This window comes from Rattus norvegicus, chromosome 17 (genome assembly GCF_021556685.1).
Source record: "Rattus norvegicus strain SHRSP/BbbUtx chromosome 17, alternate assembly SHRSP_T2T, whole genome shotgun sequence".
Taxonomy (NCBI): Eukaryota; Metazoa; Chordata; class Mammalia; order Rodentia; family Muridae; genus Rattus; species Rattus norvegicus.
The window spans coordinates 64,179,368-64,194,973 of NC_141550.1; the positions used below are offsets into that span (position 1 = coordinate 64,179,368).

The 15,606-nt window shown below is 38.7% G+C and overlaps 1 protein-coding gene across 1 annotated transcript in view; it reads right to left on the minus strand.

The window, feature by feature from the left end:
- LOC103690071 (interaptin-like) overlaps positions 1 to 15,606 on the minus strand; it is a 280,698-nt gene that overhangs the window by 228,519 nt on the left and 36,573 nt on the right. Inside the window, exons 16-19 of the mRNA XM_087591928.1 lie at positions 15,199 to 15,272; positions 14,713 to 14,806; positions 8,473 to 8,546; positions 7,988 to 8,081 (exon numbers count right to left, since the gene is read on the minus strand). Of these exons, the coding sequence (XP_087448054.1) occupies positions 7,988 to 8,081; positions 8,473 to 8,546; positions 14,713 to 14,806; positions 15,199 to 15,272 (336 nt within the window). The remainder of the gene's footprint in view (positions 1 to 7,987; positions 8,082 to 8,472; positions 8,547 to 14,712; positions 14,807 to 15,198; positions 15,273 to 15,606) is intronic.

Here is a 15,606-nt window from a genome sequence, read left to right on the forward strand (position 1 = left end):
GTACTGTCCTACATCTATAATACTAGAGGATACAATTTAAAAGGCCTTATTTGAGACTTGATTCTACTTTTCCAGCAGAGGGCCCAAAGGATGGTGTGACACAGCTTTGTAAAGAAACATACTCTAGACAGGATTTCCTTTCACTAGTGGCACAGTTCTAAGGATTCATTCTCTCCATGAATGTCAGCTAAAACCGTTATTAAAAAAATGAAATATCCCTAGAACAAAACCGTATAACCACTGGATTCACATGAAGATGACCTAGTGGAGACAAGCTGGACCTCACCTTACCAACAAGCTATCAAATCTGTTATGTTTAAACAGTGAGACCTCCAAGGAAGGAGATGCCAAGTAGTGCTTCAAAGCTTCGGACCAAAATCAAACACAGCATCCTTTCAACAGAAGCAGAAGCTCATCTGAATATGGTCAAGGATGCTGACATCAACATTTAATCATCTCCTCACTCATCCAGGAAGAAGGGGAGATCAGTTACTACTGTACTTTATTGTGTTCAACCAAATCACCATGTTACAAAAATAGCAAGCTGCCATAATAAAAAATAAGGCTCCTCTATCCAGCACCAGATAGCATCATTTTACTTTCAAGCCTAGAAATTGCACACTTGTATATAAACCAACTGAAGATGAGGATTGAGAGTTCATCTTGGTGGATTTTTCCTTTGATGAATATGAAGTGTCCTTCCTTATCTTTTTTGATGACTTTCAATTGAAAATTTATTTTATTTGATATTAGAATGGCTACTACAGCTTGCTTCTTCTGACCATTTGCTTGGGAAGTTGTTTTCCAGCCTTTCACTCTGAGGTAGTGTCTGTCTTTGTCTCTGAGGTGTGTTTCCTGTAGGCAGCAGAATGCAGGGTCCTCATTGCGTATCCAGTTTGTTAATCTATGTCTTTTTATTGGGGAGTTGAGGCCATTGATGTTGAGAGATATTAAGGAATAGTGATTATTGCTTCCTGTTATATTCATATTTGGATGTGAGGTTATGTTTGTGTGCTTTTCTTCTCTTTGTTTTGTTGCCAAGATGATTAGTTTCTTGCTTCTTCTAGGGTATAGCTTGCCTCCTTATGTTGGGCTTTACCCTTTATTATCCTTTGTAGTGCTGGATTTGTAGAAAGAGATTGTGTAAATTTGGTTTTGTCATGGAATATCTTGGTTTCTCCATCTATGTTAATTGAGAGTTTTGCAGGATACAGTAACCTGGGCTAGCATTTGTGTTCTCTTAGGGTCTGTATGACATCTGTCCAGGATCTTCTGGCCTTCATAGTTTCTGGCGAAAAGTCTGGTGTGATTCTGATAGGTCTGCCTTTATATGTTACTTGACCTTTTTCCCTTACTGCTTTTAATATTCTTTCTTTATTTTGTGCGTTTGGTGTTTTGACAATTATGTGACGGGAAGTGTTTCTTTTCTGGTCCAATCTTTTTGGAGTTCTGTAGGCTTCTTGTATGCCTATGGGTATCTCTTTTTTTAGGTTACAGAAGTTTTCTTCTATGATTTTGTTGAAGATATTTACTGGTCCTTTGAGCTGGGAGTCTTCACTCTCTTCTATACCTATTATCCTTAGGTTTGATCTTCTCATTGAGTCCTGGATTTCCTGTATGTTTTGGACCAGTAGCTTTTTCTGCTTTACATTATCTTTGACAGTTGAGTCAATGATTTCTATGGAATCTTCTGCTCCCGAGATTCTCTCTTCCATCTCTTATATTCTGTTGGTGAAGCTTGTATCTACAGCTCCTTGTCTTTTCTTTTGATTTTCTATGTCCAGGGTTGTTTCCATGTGTTCTTTCTTGATTGCTTCTATTTCCATTTTTAATTCCTTCAACTGTTTGATTGTGTTTTCCTGGAATTCTTTCAGGGATTTTTGCGATTCCTCTCTGTAGGCTTCTACTTGTTCTCTAAGGGAGTTCTTTATGTCTTTCTTGAAGTCCTCCAGCATCATGATCAAATATGATTTTGAAACTAGATCTTGCTTTTCTGGTGTGTTTGGATATTCCGTGTTTGCTTTGGTGGGAGAATTGGGCTCCGATGATGCCATGTAGTCTTGGTTTCTGTTGCTTGGGTTCCTGCGCTTGCCTCTCGCCATCAGATTATCTCTAGTGTTACTTTGTTCTGCTATTTCTGACCCTGGCTAGACTGTCCTATAAGCCTGTGTGTCAAGAGTGCTGTAGACCTGTTTTCCTGTTTTCTTTCAGCCAGTTATGGGGACAGGGTGTTCTGCTTTCGGGCGTGTAGTTTTTCCTCTCTACAGGTCTTCAGCTGTTCCTGTGGGCCTGTGTCTTGAGTTCACCAGGCAGGTCTCCTGCAGGGGAAAAGTTGGTCCCACCTGTGGTTCCAAGGCCCAAGCCCGCCCGTGGGGCACTGCCCAAGTCCTCTCCGCGGCGGCAGCAACCGGGAAGATCTGCGCCCTTTGCGGGAGCCTCCGTGCACCAGGGTTCCAGATGACATTTGGTGTTTTCCTCTGGCATCTGGATGTGCACAGAGTGCAGTCTCTTCTGGTTTCCCAGGCGTCTCTGCCTCTCTGAAGGTTTAGCTCTCCCTCCCACGGGATTTGGGTGCAGAGAACTGTTTATCCGGTCTGTTTCCTTCAGGTTCCAGCGGTGTCTCAGGCGCAGGGGTCCTGCCGCTCCTGGGCCCTCCCCTACGGGAACCCAGAGGCCTTATACAGTTGCCTCTTGGGCCAGGGATGTGGGCAGGGGTGGGCAGTGTTGGTGGTCTCCTCCGCTCTGCAGCCTCAGGAGTGCCCAACTGATCAGGCGGTGAGGTCTCTCTCCCACGGGGTTTGGGACAAGGTCATTGTTTTGATAGCTGAGTAATATTCCATTGTGTAGATGTACCACATTTTCTGTATCCATTCCTCTGTTGAAAGGCATCTGGGTTCTTTCCAGCTTCTGGCTATTATAAATAAGGCTGCGATGAACATAGTGGAGCACGTGTCTTTTTTATATGTTAGGGCATCTTTTGGGTATATGCCCAAGAGAGGTATAGCTGGATCCTCAGGCAGTTCAATGTCCAATTTTCTGAGGAACCTCCAGACTGATTTCCAGAATGGTTGTACTAGTCTGCAATCCCACCAAAAATGGAGGAGTGTTCCTCTTTCTCCGCATCCTTGCCAGCATGTGCTGTCACCTGAGTTTTTGATCTTAGCCATTCTCACTGGTGTGAGGTGAAATCTCAGGGTTGTTTTGATTTGCACAATATTGACTTTCAACCAAAAGCCATTAAAAAAGATCGGGAAGGGCACTTCATATTCATCAAAGGAAAAATACACCAAGATGGACTCTCAATCCTAATTTTCATTCCTCCAAATGCAAGGGCATGTACATTCTTAAAAGAAACCTTACTAAAGCTCAAAGCACACACTGCACATCACATGAAAATAGTAGGAGATTTTAACACTCCACTCTCATCACTAGACAGATCATGGAAACAGAAATTATACAGAGACATAGAGAAACTAAAAGAAGTTATAAACCAAATGTATTTAACAGATATTTATAGAACATTCCAACCTAAAACAAAAGGATAGACCTTCTTCTCAGCACCTACTGGAACCTACTCCAACATTAACCATATACTCTGCCACAAAACAGGCCTCAACAGTTACAAAAAGATAGAAATAATCCCATGCATCCTAAAAGAACAGCATGCACTAATACTGGTCTGCATAACCACAATAATGACAGAAAGCCCACATATGCATGGAGGATTAGCACTGCTCTCCTCAATCACAACTTGGTCAAGGAAAACATAAAGAAAAATTAAAGACTTCTTAGAACTTAATGAAGATACAGCATTCCCAAACTTATGGAACACAAAGAAAGCACTACTAAGAAGAAAACTCATGGCTCTGAGAGCCTGCAAAAAGAAACAGGAGAGAGCAGATGTCAGAACCTTGACAGCATACCTAAAGCTCTAGAACAAAAAGAAATAAATAAACCCAAGAGGAGAAGGCAGGAAATAATCAAACTCAGAGCTGAAATCAACAAAGTAGAAATGAAAAACACTATATAAGGAATCAACAAACACAGGAGCTGGTTTTTTGAGAAAATCAACAAGAGAGATAAAGCATTGGCCAGACTAAACTGAGGTCACAGAGGGTGTACCGAAATTAACAAAATCAGAAATGAAAAGGGAGAGATAACAACAGAATCTGAAGAAATTTTAAACAATCATTAGATCCTACTACAAAACTCTGTACTCATCAAAATTGGAAAATCTGGAGGAAATGGACAATTTTCTACACAGATACCAGGTACCAAAGTTAAAGAAGAAACAAATAAACCATCTACACTACCCCGTAAATCCTAAAGGAATAGAAGCAGTTATTAAAGGTCTCCCAAACCAAAAGAACCCAGGTTCAGGTGGGATCAGTGCAGAATGCTATCAGATCTTCATGGAAGACCTCATACCAATACTGTCCAAACTATTCCACAAAAGAGAAACAGATTGAGCACTAACAAATTCCTTCCTTGAAGCCACAAGTACTCTTATGCCAAAACCACACAATGACCCAACAAAGAAAGAGAACTTTGAACCAATTTCCCTTAGGAATATTGACACAAAAATATTCAACAAAATTTTGGAAACCAAAAACAAGAACACATCAAAACAATCATTCATCATGTTCAAGTAGGCTTCTTCCCAGGGATGCAGGGATAGTTTAATATACGAAAATCTATCAATGTAATCTGCTATATAAACAAAGTCAAATATAAGAACCACAAGGTCATTTCATTAGGTGCTGAGAAAGCATTTGACAAAATTCAAAACCTCTTCATGATAAAAGTCCTAGAAAGATCAGGAATACAAGGTCAATATCTAAACATAGTAAAAGCAATACACAGCAAACCAGTACATGACATCAAACTAAAAGGAGAGAATGTAGAAGCAATCCGACTAAAATTAGGGACTAGAAAAGTACTTCCCACTCACTTCTTCTTCAATATAGTACTCCAAGTCCTAGCCAGAGCAATCTGACAGCCAACGGAGGTCCAAGGGATACAAATCGGAAAGGAAGAAAATAAAATATCACTATTTGCAGAAGATATGATGGTGTACTGCACCAACGCCAAAAGTTCTACCAGAGAACTACTTAACCCAATAAACAACTTCAGCATTATCAAGTGTTGGGATTTAAAATTAACTTAAACAAATCGGTAGCCTTCCTCTATTCAAAGGATAAACAGGCTGAGAAAGAAATTAAGGATATAACACCATTCACAATAGTCGAAAATAGTATAAAATAGATTGCTGTGACTTTAAACAGGCAAGTGAAAGATCTCTATAACAAGAACTTCAAGTCATGGAAGAGAGAAATTGAGCAAGATCTTAGAAGATGGAAAGATCTTCCATGCTCATGAATAGGCAGGATTAATATAGTAGAGATGGCCATTTTGCCAAAAGCAATCTATAGATTAAATGCAATACCCATCAAAACTCCAACTTGATTCTTCGTAGAGATAGAAAGAGCAATTTGCAAATTCATTTGGAATAACAAAAAACCCAGGATAGCAAAAATTATACTCAACAATAAAAGAACTTCTGGGGGAATCACGATCCCCTACCTCATGCAGTATTACAGAGGAACAGTTCTAAAATGTGAATGGTATTGGTACAGAGAGAGGCAGGTAGATCAGTGGAACAGAATTGAAGACCCAGAAATGAACCCACATGGCTATGATCACCTGATCTTTGACAAAGGAGATAAAACCATGCAATGGAAAAATGATAAGGTTTTCAACAAAGGGTGCTAGTTCAACTGGTGGTCAGCATGTAAAAGAATGCAAATCAATCCATTTTTATCACCATGTACAAAGCTTAAGTCCAAGTAAAAAAGGACCTCCGCATCAAACTAGATACCCTCAAAGTAATAGAAGAAAAAGTGGGGAAGAGTCTTGAACACATGGGCACTGGGGAAATTTTCCTAAACAAAACAGCAATGGCTCATGCTCTATCAAGAATCAACAAAAGGGACCTCATAAAACTGCAAAGCTTTTGGAAAGCAAAAGGCACTGTCATTGGGACAAAATGGCAAACAAGAGATTGGAAAAATGTCTTTACCAATCTTACATCTGATAGAAGGCTAATACCCAAAACATACAAAGAACCCAGGAATTTAGACTGCAGAGAGCCAAATAACCATATTAAAAATGGAGTACAGAGATAAAGAAAACATTCAAGCTGAGGAATATCGAATGGCCAAAAATCACCTAAAGAAATGTTCAACTTCCTTCCTCATTTGGGAAATGCAAATCAAATCAACTCTTATATTCCACCTCAGACAAGTCAAAATGGCTAAGATCAAACACTCAGGTGACAGCAGATGCTTGTGAGGATGTGTAGAAAGATAAACACTCCTCCAATGATGGTGAGACCACAAACTGGTTCAACCACTCTGGAAATCAGTCTGGAGGTTCCTTAGAAAATTGGATATTCCACTACCTGGGGACATGGCTATATATCACTCTTGGGCATCTACACAAAAGATGCTCTAACATACAACAAAGACACAGGTTCCACTGTGTTCATAGCAGCCTTATTTATAATAGACAGAAGGTGGAAAGAACCCAGATGCCCTTCAACAGAGGAATGGATTCAAAAAAATGTGGTACATCTACACAATGGAGTACTACTCAGCTACGAAAAACAATAACTTCATGAAATTCATAGGCAAATGGAACTAGAAAATATCATCCTGAGTGAGTTTACACAATCACAGAAAAACACACTTCTCTTGCACTCATTGATAAGTGGATATTAGCCAAGAACCACAAATTACCCAAGATGCAATCCACAGGCCACTGGAGGCTCATGAAGAAGGATGACCAAAATGCAGATGCTCACGCTCCTCTTAATAGGGGGCAATAATCCATAAGAAGGGATATGCAAGCAAAGTTTAGAACAGTGACTCAAAGAACAGCCCTTCATAGCCTGCACCACATGTGGCCCAATTATATACAGCCACCCAAACTACATAAGAATCATGAAGCTAGAAAATGCATGCTGAAAGGAACCGAACATAGGTCTCTCCTGAGCGACACATCCACACCATGTCCAATACAGAGGTCAATGCTAGCAGCAAACCACTGAACTGAGAATATGGCAACCTTTGGAGGAGTCAGAGGAAGTATTGAAAGAGTTGAAGAAGCTTGCAACCACATAAATATAATACTGCCAACCAACCAGAGCTTCCAGTAACTAAACAACTACACCAAGACTATACACAGACTGACCCAGGGCTCCAACTGCATATCTAACAAGGAATTGACTTGTTGGGGCACAAGGGGAAGTGGAAGCCCTTGGTACTGCCAAGGTTGCACTCCCAGTGCAGCAGAGTGTGGAGGGGTGGCAATAAGGGGCGTCTGAACTGTTCACTACACTATGGGGGCGACGGGGGGGAGGGAATGGTTGCTTATGGACAGGAAACTGGGAAGCAGAATAAGTTCTGAAATGTAAATAAAGAAATATATCTAATAAAAAATGAAAACAAAAAAATTAATTAAAAAATTATCGCTATGGGTGAGTTTCACAGATAGAAACATCAGTTTTAAAGTTATTAGCGGTTCAACAAAATATATGTACACGTATGTATATCTCAGACAGACAAGAGAGCTTCATGGTTATAGGTGGTTGACACCAAGCCTCCCTGTTGATCAGAGTTTATTCCCAGGAACACACACAGTGTGAGGAAAGAACCAAGTTCCACAACTTGTTCTCTCTCTTCCACACTCACTAGGGCAGTCACGTGACAGTACACACAAATGATTACTTAAATCTAATTTGAAAAATGTATCATTTCAAAATTGTGAAATATATTCATTGTTTCATTTGTGTTCACTGGAGTTCTGCACATATGTTTGCAGACTGAATATGCCTGCTGTTGCTCTTGACATATTTCTCATGGTGCCTGAAATACTACTATACAGCCCTACTTGAAGAAAAATGGTATTCTGAATACAACTCACTTACCCAACTTTTACCACCCGAGTTCATGTGAGGATGTTCTAATTCTTCTGTTCGACATCCTGTTTTAACTTTTGGTTGCAGAAAGTCATATTTCGAACTGAAAACCATATTGTAAAATAATTAGGATCACAGATAAATTAAACACAACAAAGAGCTCCTGAAACATTTAGATACTTATTTAAAATTATTCAAGTGAATGGCTTGGTAACCATCATTTCTCTGGCTGTGCAATGTTGTCCACACAGCAACTTTTGAGATAAGGTTAAAAGTATGCATTTCTATGTCTGTGCATGTGGTAAATGAACATATGAAGCATGCATACTGCTGAACCCCAACCCAGCATGCAGGTCCATAATTCAAACAACTTCAGCAGGAACTTCTCAATGGCACCAGAAAGGACTCTTATCAGAAATGCTATGACTTCATCTTGTACTGCTTATTTCCTTTATGGGCTCTCAATTTCCTGGCCATATTGCTTTCCATTGTACCTCTCTAGCTGCTCCAGCATGTCCTCTTCACTACTTGCAGTATCTTTTCGTGACTGGGATCTAAACTCCTGGGCCTAAATGGAAGATAAATATGTTAGTTATAGTCTAAAACATGCTGTGCAATCCTGCAGTTCTGCAGTCCTGCACTATGTTCGATTCTCTCAGGAAATATGAAAGTTTCTTCCCTTCCATGTATTTACTGTGACTCTGTGGAAACTGTAGTCAACAGCTGTTACAATAGGACTCTCACGGCCATAGAGCCTAAAATGTGGATAGCTGGTAATTCTAATATCAGAATAAATTGTGCTATTTAACAATTAAATTTTATCTGTTACTGAAATTGCAATAATGGGCCAAATTGGGGAGAAATGCTAAACTACATAAGGTAATAATTTATACAATTTTATCTCAGGAAACACTTCACTGAATATGAAGTGAATATTACTTATATTAGTATACATTACATATTAGGATGTCTCTAAGAATAAATTACTACTGTGTTCTTTAGTAAATTATGGCCCCTAAGCACGTTTTACTAAATGCTATTTGAAGATAAATAACATCAAGATAGGTAAGTAATTTGTCTCATGACATGTGTATCTACGTGTGGAGAATATCTTCTCTTATATGCAAAAAACCAAGGTAAAAATAAGTGCTACATTGTTTTGGTGAGAGGAGGGCTGTTTGTTTTTGTTTGTTTATCTGTTTGTTTGTTTGTTTGTTTGTTTTTTAGTTTGTTTGAGACAAGATTTTTTGGTGAATCCCTGGCTGACTGGAGCTACTTCTATAGACGAGGCTTGCACCAAATTCAGAGATCTGTCAGTCTTCAATGACTGAGTAATGAGTTAAAAGTGCTGAGTCAGCACATCTGCTCAAAAGCTAAGCTGTTTTACAGAGAAAAGCATTGAGAAACAACACGATAGGTCATAATATTGAGAGAAATAGCCAGATGTAGATCCACTGATGCTCAAATTCTGAAAAATAAGGCCATATTAGTACATGCTGCATTAAACTGTGTTTTTGTCCTCCTCATCATGTAGCAGATAGGAGTAAGTTTACTTCACATGTTGCTATTCATGTACCTTTTTAGAAAACATGCTTTTTTCTATCTGTGAGTTTTCCTTGTTATTGAATACTGTACTCGTAGGATTTTTCTTAACGTTCAGAGTATAAATAATCTGATGATCTGACTAATCCATAAGACTATACTGGCTCACACCACCAGGGGTAGCTGTTAATCTAGGAAGTCAGGACTGCTCCCTCAAGCTCAGAGAACAATCAGGAAAACTGGGGTTAAGGAATTTTGCTGCATTCAGGAAACACACATCAATGACAAAGATAGAAACTACCTCAGGATAAATGGCTGGAAAATAATTTTCCAAGCAAATGGCCTGAAGAAACAAACTGGAGTGGCCATCCTAACATCAAACAAAATTGACTTTCAACCAAAAGTCATTAAAAAAGATCAGAAAAGATACTTCATATTCAACAAAGGAAAAGTCCACCAAGATGAACTCTCAATCCTAAATATCAATGCTCCAAATACAAGGGCATTTACATTCATCAAAGAAAGCTTACTAAAGCTAAATGTACACATTGCACATCACATGAAAATAGTAGAAGATTTAAACGCCCCACTCTCATCACTAGACAGATCATGGAAACAGAAACTATACAGAGACATAGAGAAATTAACAGAAGTTAGTAACCAAATGCATTTAACAGATATTTATAGAACATTCTATTCTAAAAAAAAAAAAGGATAGACCTTCTTCTCAGCACTTAATGGAACCTACTCCAAAACTGACCATATCATTGGCCACAAAACAGACCTCAAAAGATACAGGAAGATAGAAATAATCCCATGCATCCTAAAAGAACAGCATGCACTAAGACTGATATTCATAACAACAATAATGACAGAAAGCCCACATATACTTGGAAGTTTAGCAATGCTCTTCTCAATGACAACTTGGTCAAGGAAAGCATAAAGAAAGAAATTAAAGACTTCTTAGAACGTAATGAATATGAAGATACATTTCCAAACTTATGGAACACAATGAAAGCAGTACTACGAGGAAAACTCATGGCTCTGAGAGCCTGCAGAAAGAAACAGGAGAGAGCAGATCTCAGAACCTTGACAGCAGCACACCTAAAAGCTCTAGAACAAAAAGAAATAAATAAACCCAAGAGGAGTAGAAGTCAGGAAATAATCAAACTCAGAGCTGAAATAAACCAAGTAGAAATGAAAAAGACTATATAAGGAATCAACAAAACCAGGAGCTGGTTCTTTGAGAAAATCAACAAGAGAGATAAAGCATTGGCCAGACTAAATGGAGGTCACAGAGGGTGTACCGAAATTAACAAAATCAGAAATGAAAAGGGAGACATAACAACAGAATCTGTAGAAATTAAAAAAATCATCAGGTCCTACTACAAAACCCTGTATTCAACAAAATTGGAAAATCTGGAGGAAATGGACAATTTTCTACACAGATACCAGGTACCAAAGTTAAAAGGAAACAAATAAACCATCTAAACAACACCATAACTCCTAAAGAAATAGAAGCAGTTATTAAAAGTCTCCCAAACAAAAAGAGCCCAGGTCCAGATGGGAACAGTGCAGAATTCTATCAGACCTTCATAGAAGACTTCATACCAATACTATCCAAACTATTCCAGAAAAGAGAAACAGATTGAGCACTACGAAATTCCTTCTATGAAACCACAATTACTCTTATGCCAAACCACACAATGACGGAACAAAGAAAGAGAACTTCAGACAATTTCCCTTAGGAATATTGACACAAAAATATTCAACAAAATTCTTGGAAACCAAAAACAAAACACTTCAAAACAATCATTCATCATGATCAAGTAGGCTTCATCCCAGGGATGCAGGGATGGTTTAATATACAAAAATCCATCAATGGAATCCACTATATAAACAAAGACAAAGATAGGAACCACAAAGTCATTTCATTAGATGCTGAGAAAGCATTTGACAAAATTCAAAACCTCTTTATGATAAAAGTCTTGGAAAGATCAGGAATACAAGTCCATATGTAAACATAGTAAAAGCAATACACAACAAACAAGTAGATAACACCAAACTAAATGGAGAGAAACGAGAACCATTCCCTTAAAATTAGGGACTAGAAAAAGACTTTCTACTCATTACTTCTTCAATATAGTACTCGAAGTCCTAGTCAGAGTAAGCAGAGAGCAAAAGGAAGTAAAAGGGATACAAATGGGAAAGGAAGAAAACAAAATATCACTATTTGCAGATGATATGATGGTGTACTTCAGCAACCCCAAAAGTTCCACCAGAGAACTATTTAACCCAATAAACAGCTTCAGCATTATCAAGTGTCAGGATATAAAATTAACTTAAACAAATCAGTAGCCTTCCTCTACTCAAAGGATAAACAGGCTGAGAAAGAAATTAAGGAAATGACACCCTTCACAATAGTCCAAAAAATAGTATAAAGTAGATTGGCGTGACGTTAAACAGGCAAGTGAAAGATCTGTATGACAAGAACTTCAAGTCTCTGAAGAGAGAAATTAAGGAAGATCTTAGAAGATGGAAAGATCTTCCATGCTCATGAGTGGCAGGATTAATATAGTAAAGATGGCCATTTTGCCAAAAGCAATCTGCAGATTAAATGCAATCCCCATCAAAACTCCATCTCGATTGTTCGTAGAGATAGAAAGAGCAATCTGCAAATTAATTTGGAATAACAAAAAACCCAGGATAGCAAAAACTATACTCAACAATAAAAGAACTTCTGGGAGAATCATGAGTCCCTACCTCAAGCTCTATTACAGAGCAACAGTTATAAAATGTGAATGGTATTGGTACAGAGAGAGGCAGGTAGATCAGTGGAACAGAATTGAAGACCCTGAAATGAACCCACATAGCTATGATCACCTGATCTCTGACAAAGGAGATAAAACCATGCAATGGAAAAATGATAGCATTTTTAACAAAGGGTGCTGGTTCAGCTGGTCACCAGCATGTAGAAGAATGCAAATCAATCCATTTTATCACCATGTCCAAGTAGATACAGGACCTCCACATCAAACCAGCAGAAGAAAAAGTGGGAGAGACTCTTGAACATATGGGCACTGGGGAAAATTTCCTGAACAAAACAGCAATGGCTCCTGTTCTAAGATTAAGAATCAACAAAAGGGACCTCAAAAAATGGCAAAGCTTTTGCAAACCAAAGGCATTTCATTAGGACAGAATGGCAAACAACAGATTGGGAAAAGTTCTTTACCAATCTTATATCTGATAGAAGGCTAATATCCAAAATATACAAAGAATTCAAGAAGTTAGACTCCAGAGAGCCAAATTACCGTATTAAAAATGGAGTACAGAGATAAACAAAACATTCAAGCTGAGGAATATCGAAGGGCCAAAAAGCACCTAAAGAAATGTTCAACTTCCTCATCAGTGAAATGCAAATCAAATCAACCCTGAGATTCCAACTCAGACCAGTCAGAATGGCTAAGATCAAAAACTCAGATAACAGCAAATGCTGGAGAGGATGTGGAGAAAGAGGAACACTCCTCCAATGTTGGTAAGATTACAAACTGGTTCAACAAATCTGGAAATCAGTCTGGAGCTTCTTCAGAAAATTGGATATTGCACTACCTGGGGACCCAGCTATATATCTCTCTTGGGCATCCACACAAAAGATGCTCTAACATACAACAAAGACACATGCTCCACAGTGTTCATAGAAGTCTTATTTATAATAGCCAGAAGGTGGAAAGAACCCAGATGCCATTCAACAGAGGAGTGGATTCAAAAAATGTGGTATATCTAAACAATGGAGTACTACTCAGCTATGAAAAACAATGACTTCATGAAATTCATAGGCAAATGGATGGAACTAGAAAATATCATCCTGAGTGAGTTTATACAATCACAGAAAAACACACTTCTCTTGCACTCATTGATAAGTGGATATTAGCCAAAAGGCTCGAATTCCCCAAGATGCAATCCACAGGCCACCAAAAGCTCAAGAAGAAGGATGACCAAAATGCAGATGCTCCCATTCCTTCTTATAAGGGGGGAAATAATCCATAGGAAGGGATATTCAAGCAAAGTTTAGAACAGTGACTCAAAGAACGGCCCTTCAAAGCCTGCCCCACATGTGGCCCAATTATATACAGCCACCAAAACTAGATAAGAATGATGAAGCTAGAAAATACATGCTCAAAGTGACTGAATATAGGTCTCTCCTGAGAGACACATCCAGACCATGTCCAATACAGAGGTCAATGCTAGCAGCAAACCACCGAACTGAGAATATGGCACCCTTGAGGGGAGTTCACAGGAAGTACTGAAAGAGTTGAAGAAGCTTGCAACCACATAAAAACAACAATGCCAACCAATCAGAGCTTCCAGTGAATAAACCACTACTCAAAGACTATACATAGACTGACCCAGGGCTCCAACTGCATACCTAGCAATGAATAGACTTGTTGGGGCACTAGGGGAAGGGGAAACCCTTGGTCCTGCCAAGGGTGGACAACCAGTGCAGCAGAGTATGGAGCAGAGGCAGTAATGGGGGTCTACAGTGTTCAATAACTGGTGGGGGGCAAGGGAAGGGAGGGAAGGTTGTTTATGGACAAGAAAGTGGGAAGCGCATAAGGTTTGAAATGTAAGTAAAGAAAAATATCTAATAAAAAAATTAAAAAATTAAAAAATCATCCCTATATGTGAGATTCACAAATAGATGTCATCAGGTTTAAAGTTATTAGATGTTCAACAAAATATACACATATGTGTGTGTCTGTGTGTGTGTGTGTGTGTGTGTGTGTGTGTGTGTGTGTGTGTGTGTGTGTGTGAATATTTCAGACAGACAAGATAGCTTCATGGGTATAGGTGGTTGACACCAAGCCTGCCTGTTGATCAGAGTTCATTCCCAGGAGCACACACAGTGTGAGAAAAGAACCAAGTTCCACAAGTTGTTGTCTCTTCCATACTCACTAGGGAAGTCACGTGACAAGACACACAAATGATTACCTAAATCTAATTTGTAAAATGTTTCATTTCAAAATTGTGAAATTTATTCATTGTTTCATTTGAGTTCACTGGAGTTTTGCACATATGTTTGCAGACTGAATATGCCTGCTGTTGCTCTTGAGATATTTCTCATGGTGGCTGAAATATTACTATACAACCCTACTTGAAAAAGAAAAATGGTATTCTGAATGCACCTCACTTACCCCACTTGTACCATCCAAGGTCACGTGAGGCTGTTCTAATTCTTCTATTGGACATTTTATTTTAACTTTTAGCTGCAGAAAGTCACGATTCAATCTGAAAACCATATTATAGAATAATTAGGCTCACAGATAAATTAAACAAAACAGAGAGCTTCTGAAATATTTAGATACTTTTCTAAAATTATTCAAGTGAATGGCTTGGTAACCACCATTTTTCTGACTGTGCAATGTTATCCATAAAGCAAGTTTTGAGATGAGGTTAAAAGTATGCATTTCTGCTTTTATGCATGTGGTCCTTCAACATATAAAGCATGCATACTGCTGAACCCCAACCCAGCATGCAGGTCCATAATTCAAACAACCTCAGGCAGGAACGTTTCAATGGCACCAGAAAGGACTCTTATCAGAAATGCTATGACTTCATCTTGTACTGCTTATTTCCTTTATGGGCATTCAATTTCCTTGCCATATTGCTTTCCACTGTACCTCTCTAGCTGCTCCAGCATGTCCTCTTCTCTACTTGCAGCATCTTTTCGTGACTGGGAGTTAAACGTCTGGGCCTAAATGGAAGATAAATATGTTAGTCATAGTCTAAAACATGCTGTGCAATCCTGCAGTCCTGCAGTCCTGCACTATGCTCAATTCTCTCAGGAAATATGAAAGTTTCTTCCCTTCCATGTATTTACTATGACTCTGTGGAAACTGTAGTCAACAGCTGTTACAATAGGACTCTCGTAGCCATAGAGCCTAAAATGAGGATAGCTGGCAATTCTAATATCAAAATAAATTGTGCTTTTTCACAATTAAATTTTATCTGTTACTGAAATTACAATAATGGGCCAAATGGGGAGAAATGGTAAACTACATAAGGTAATAATTTATACAATTTTATCT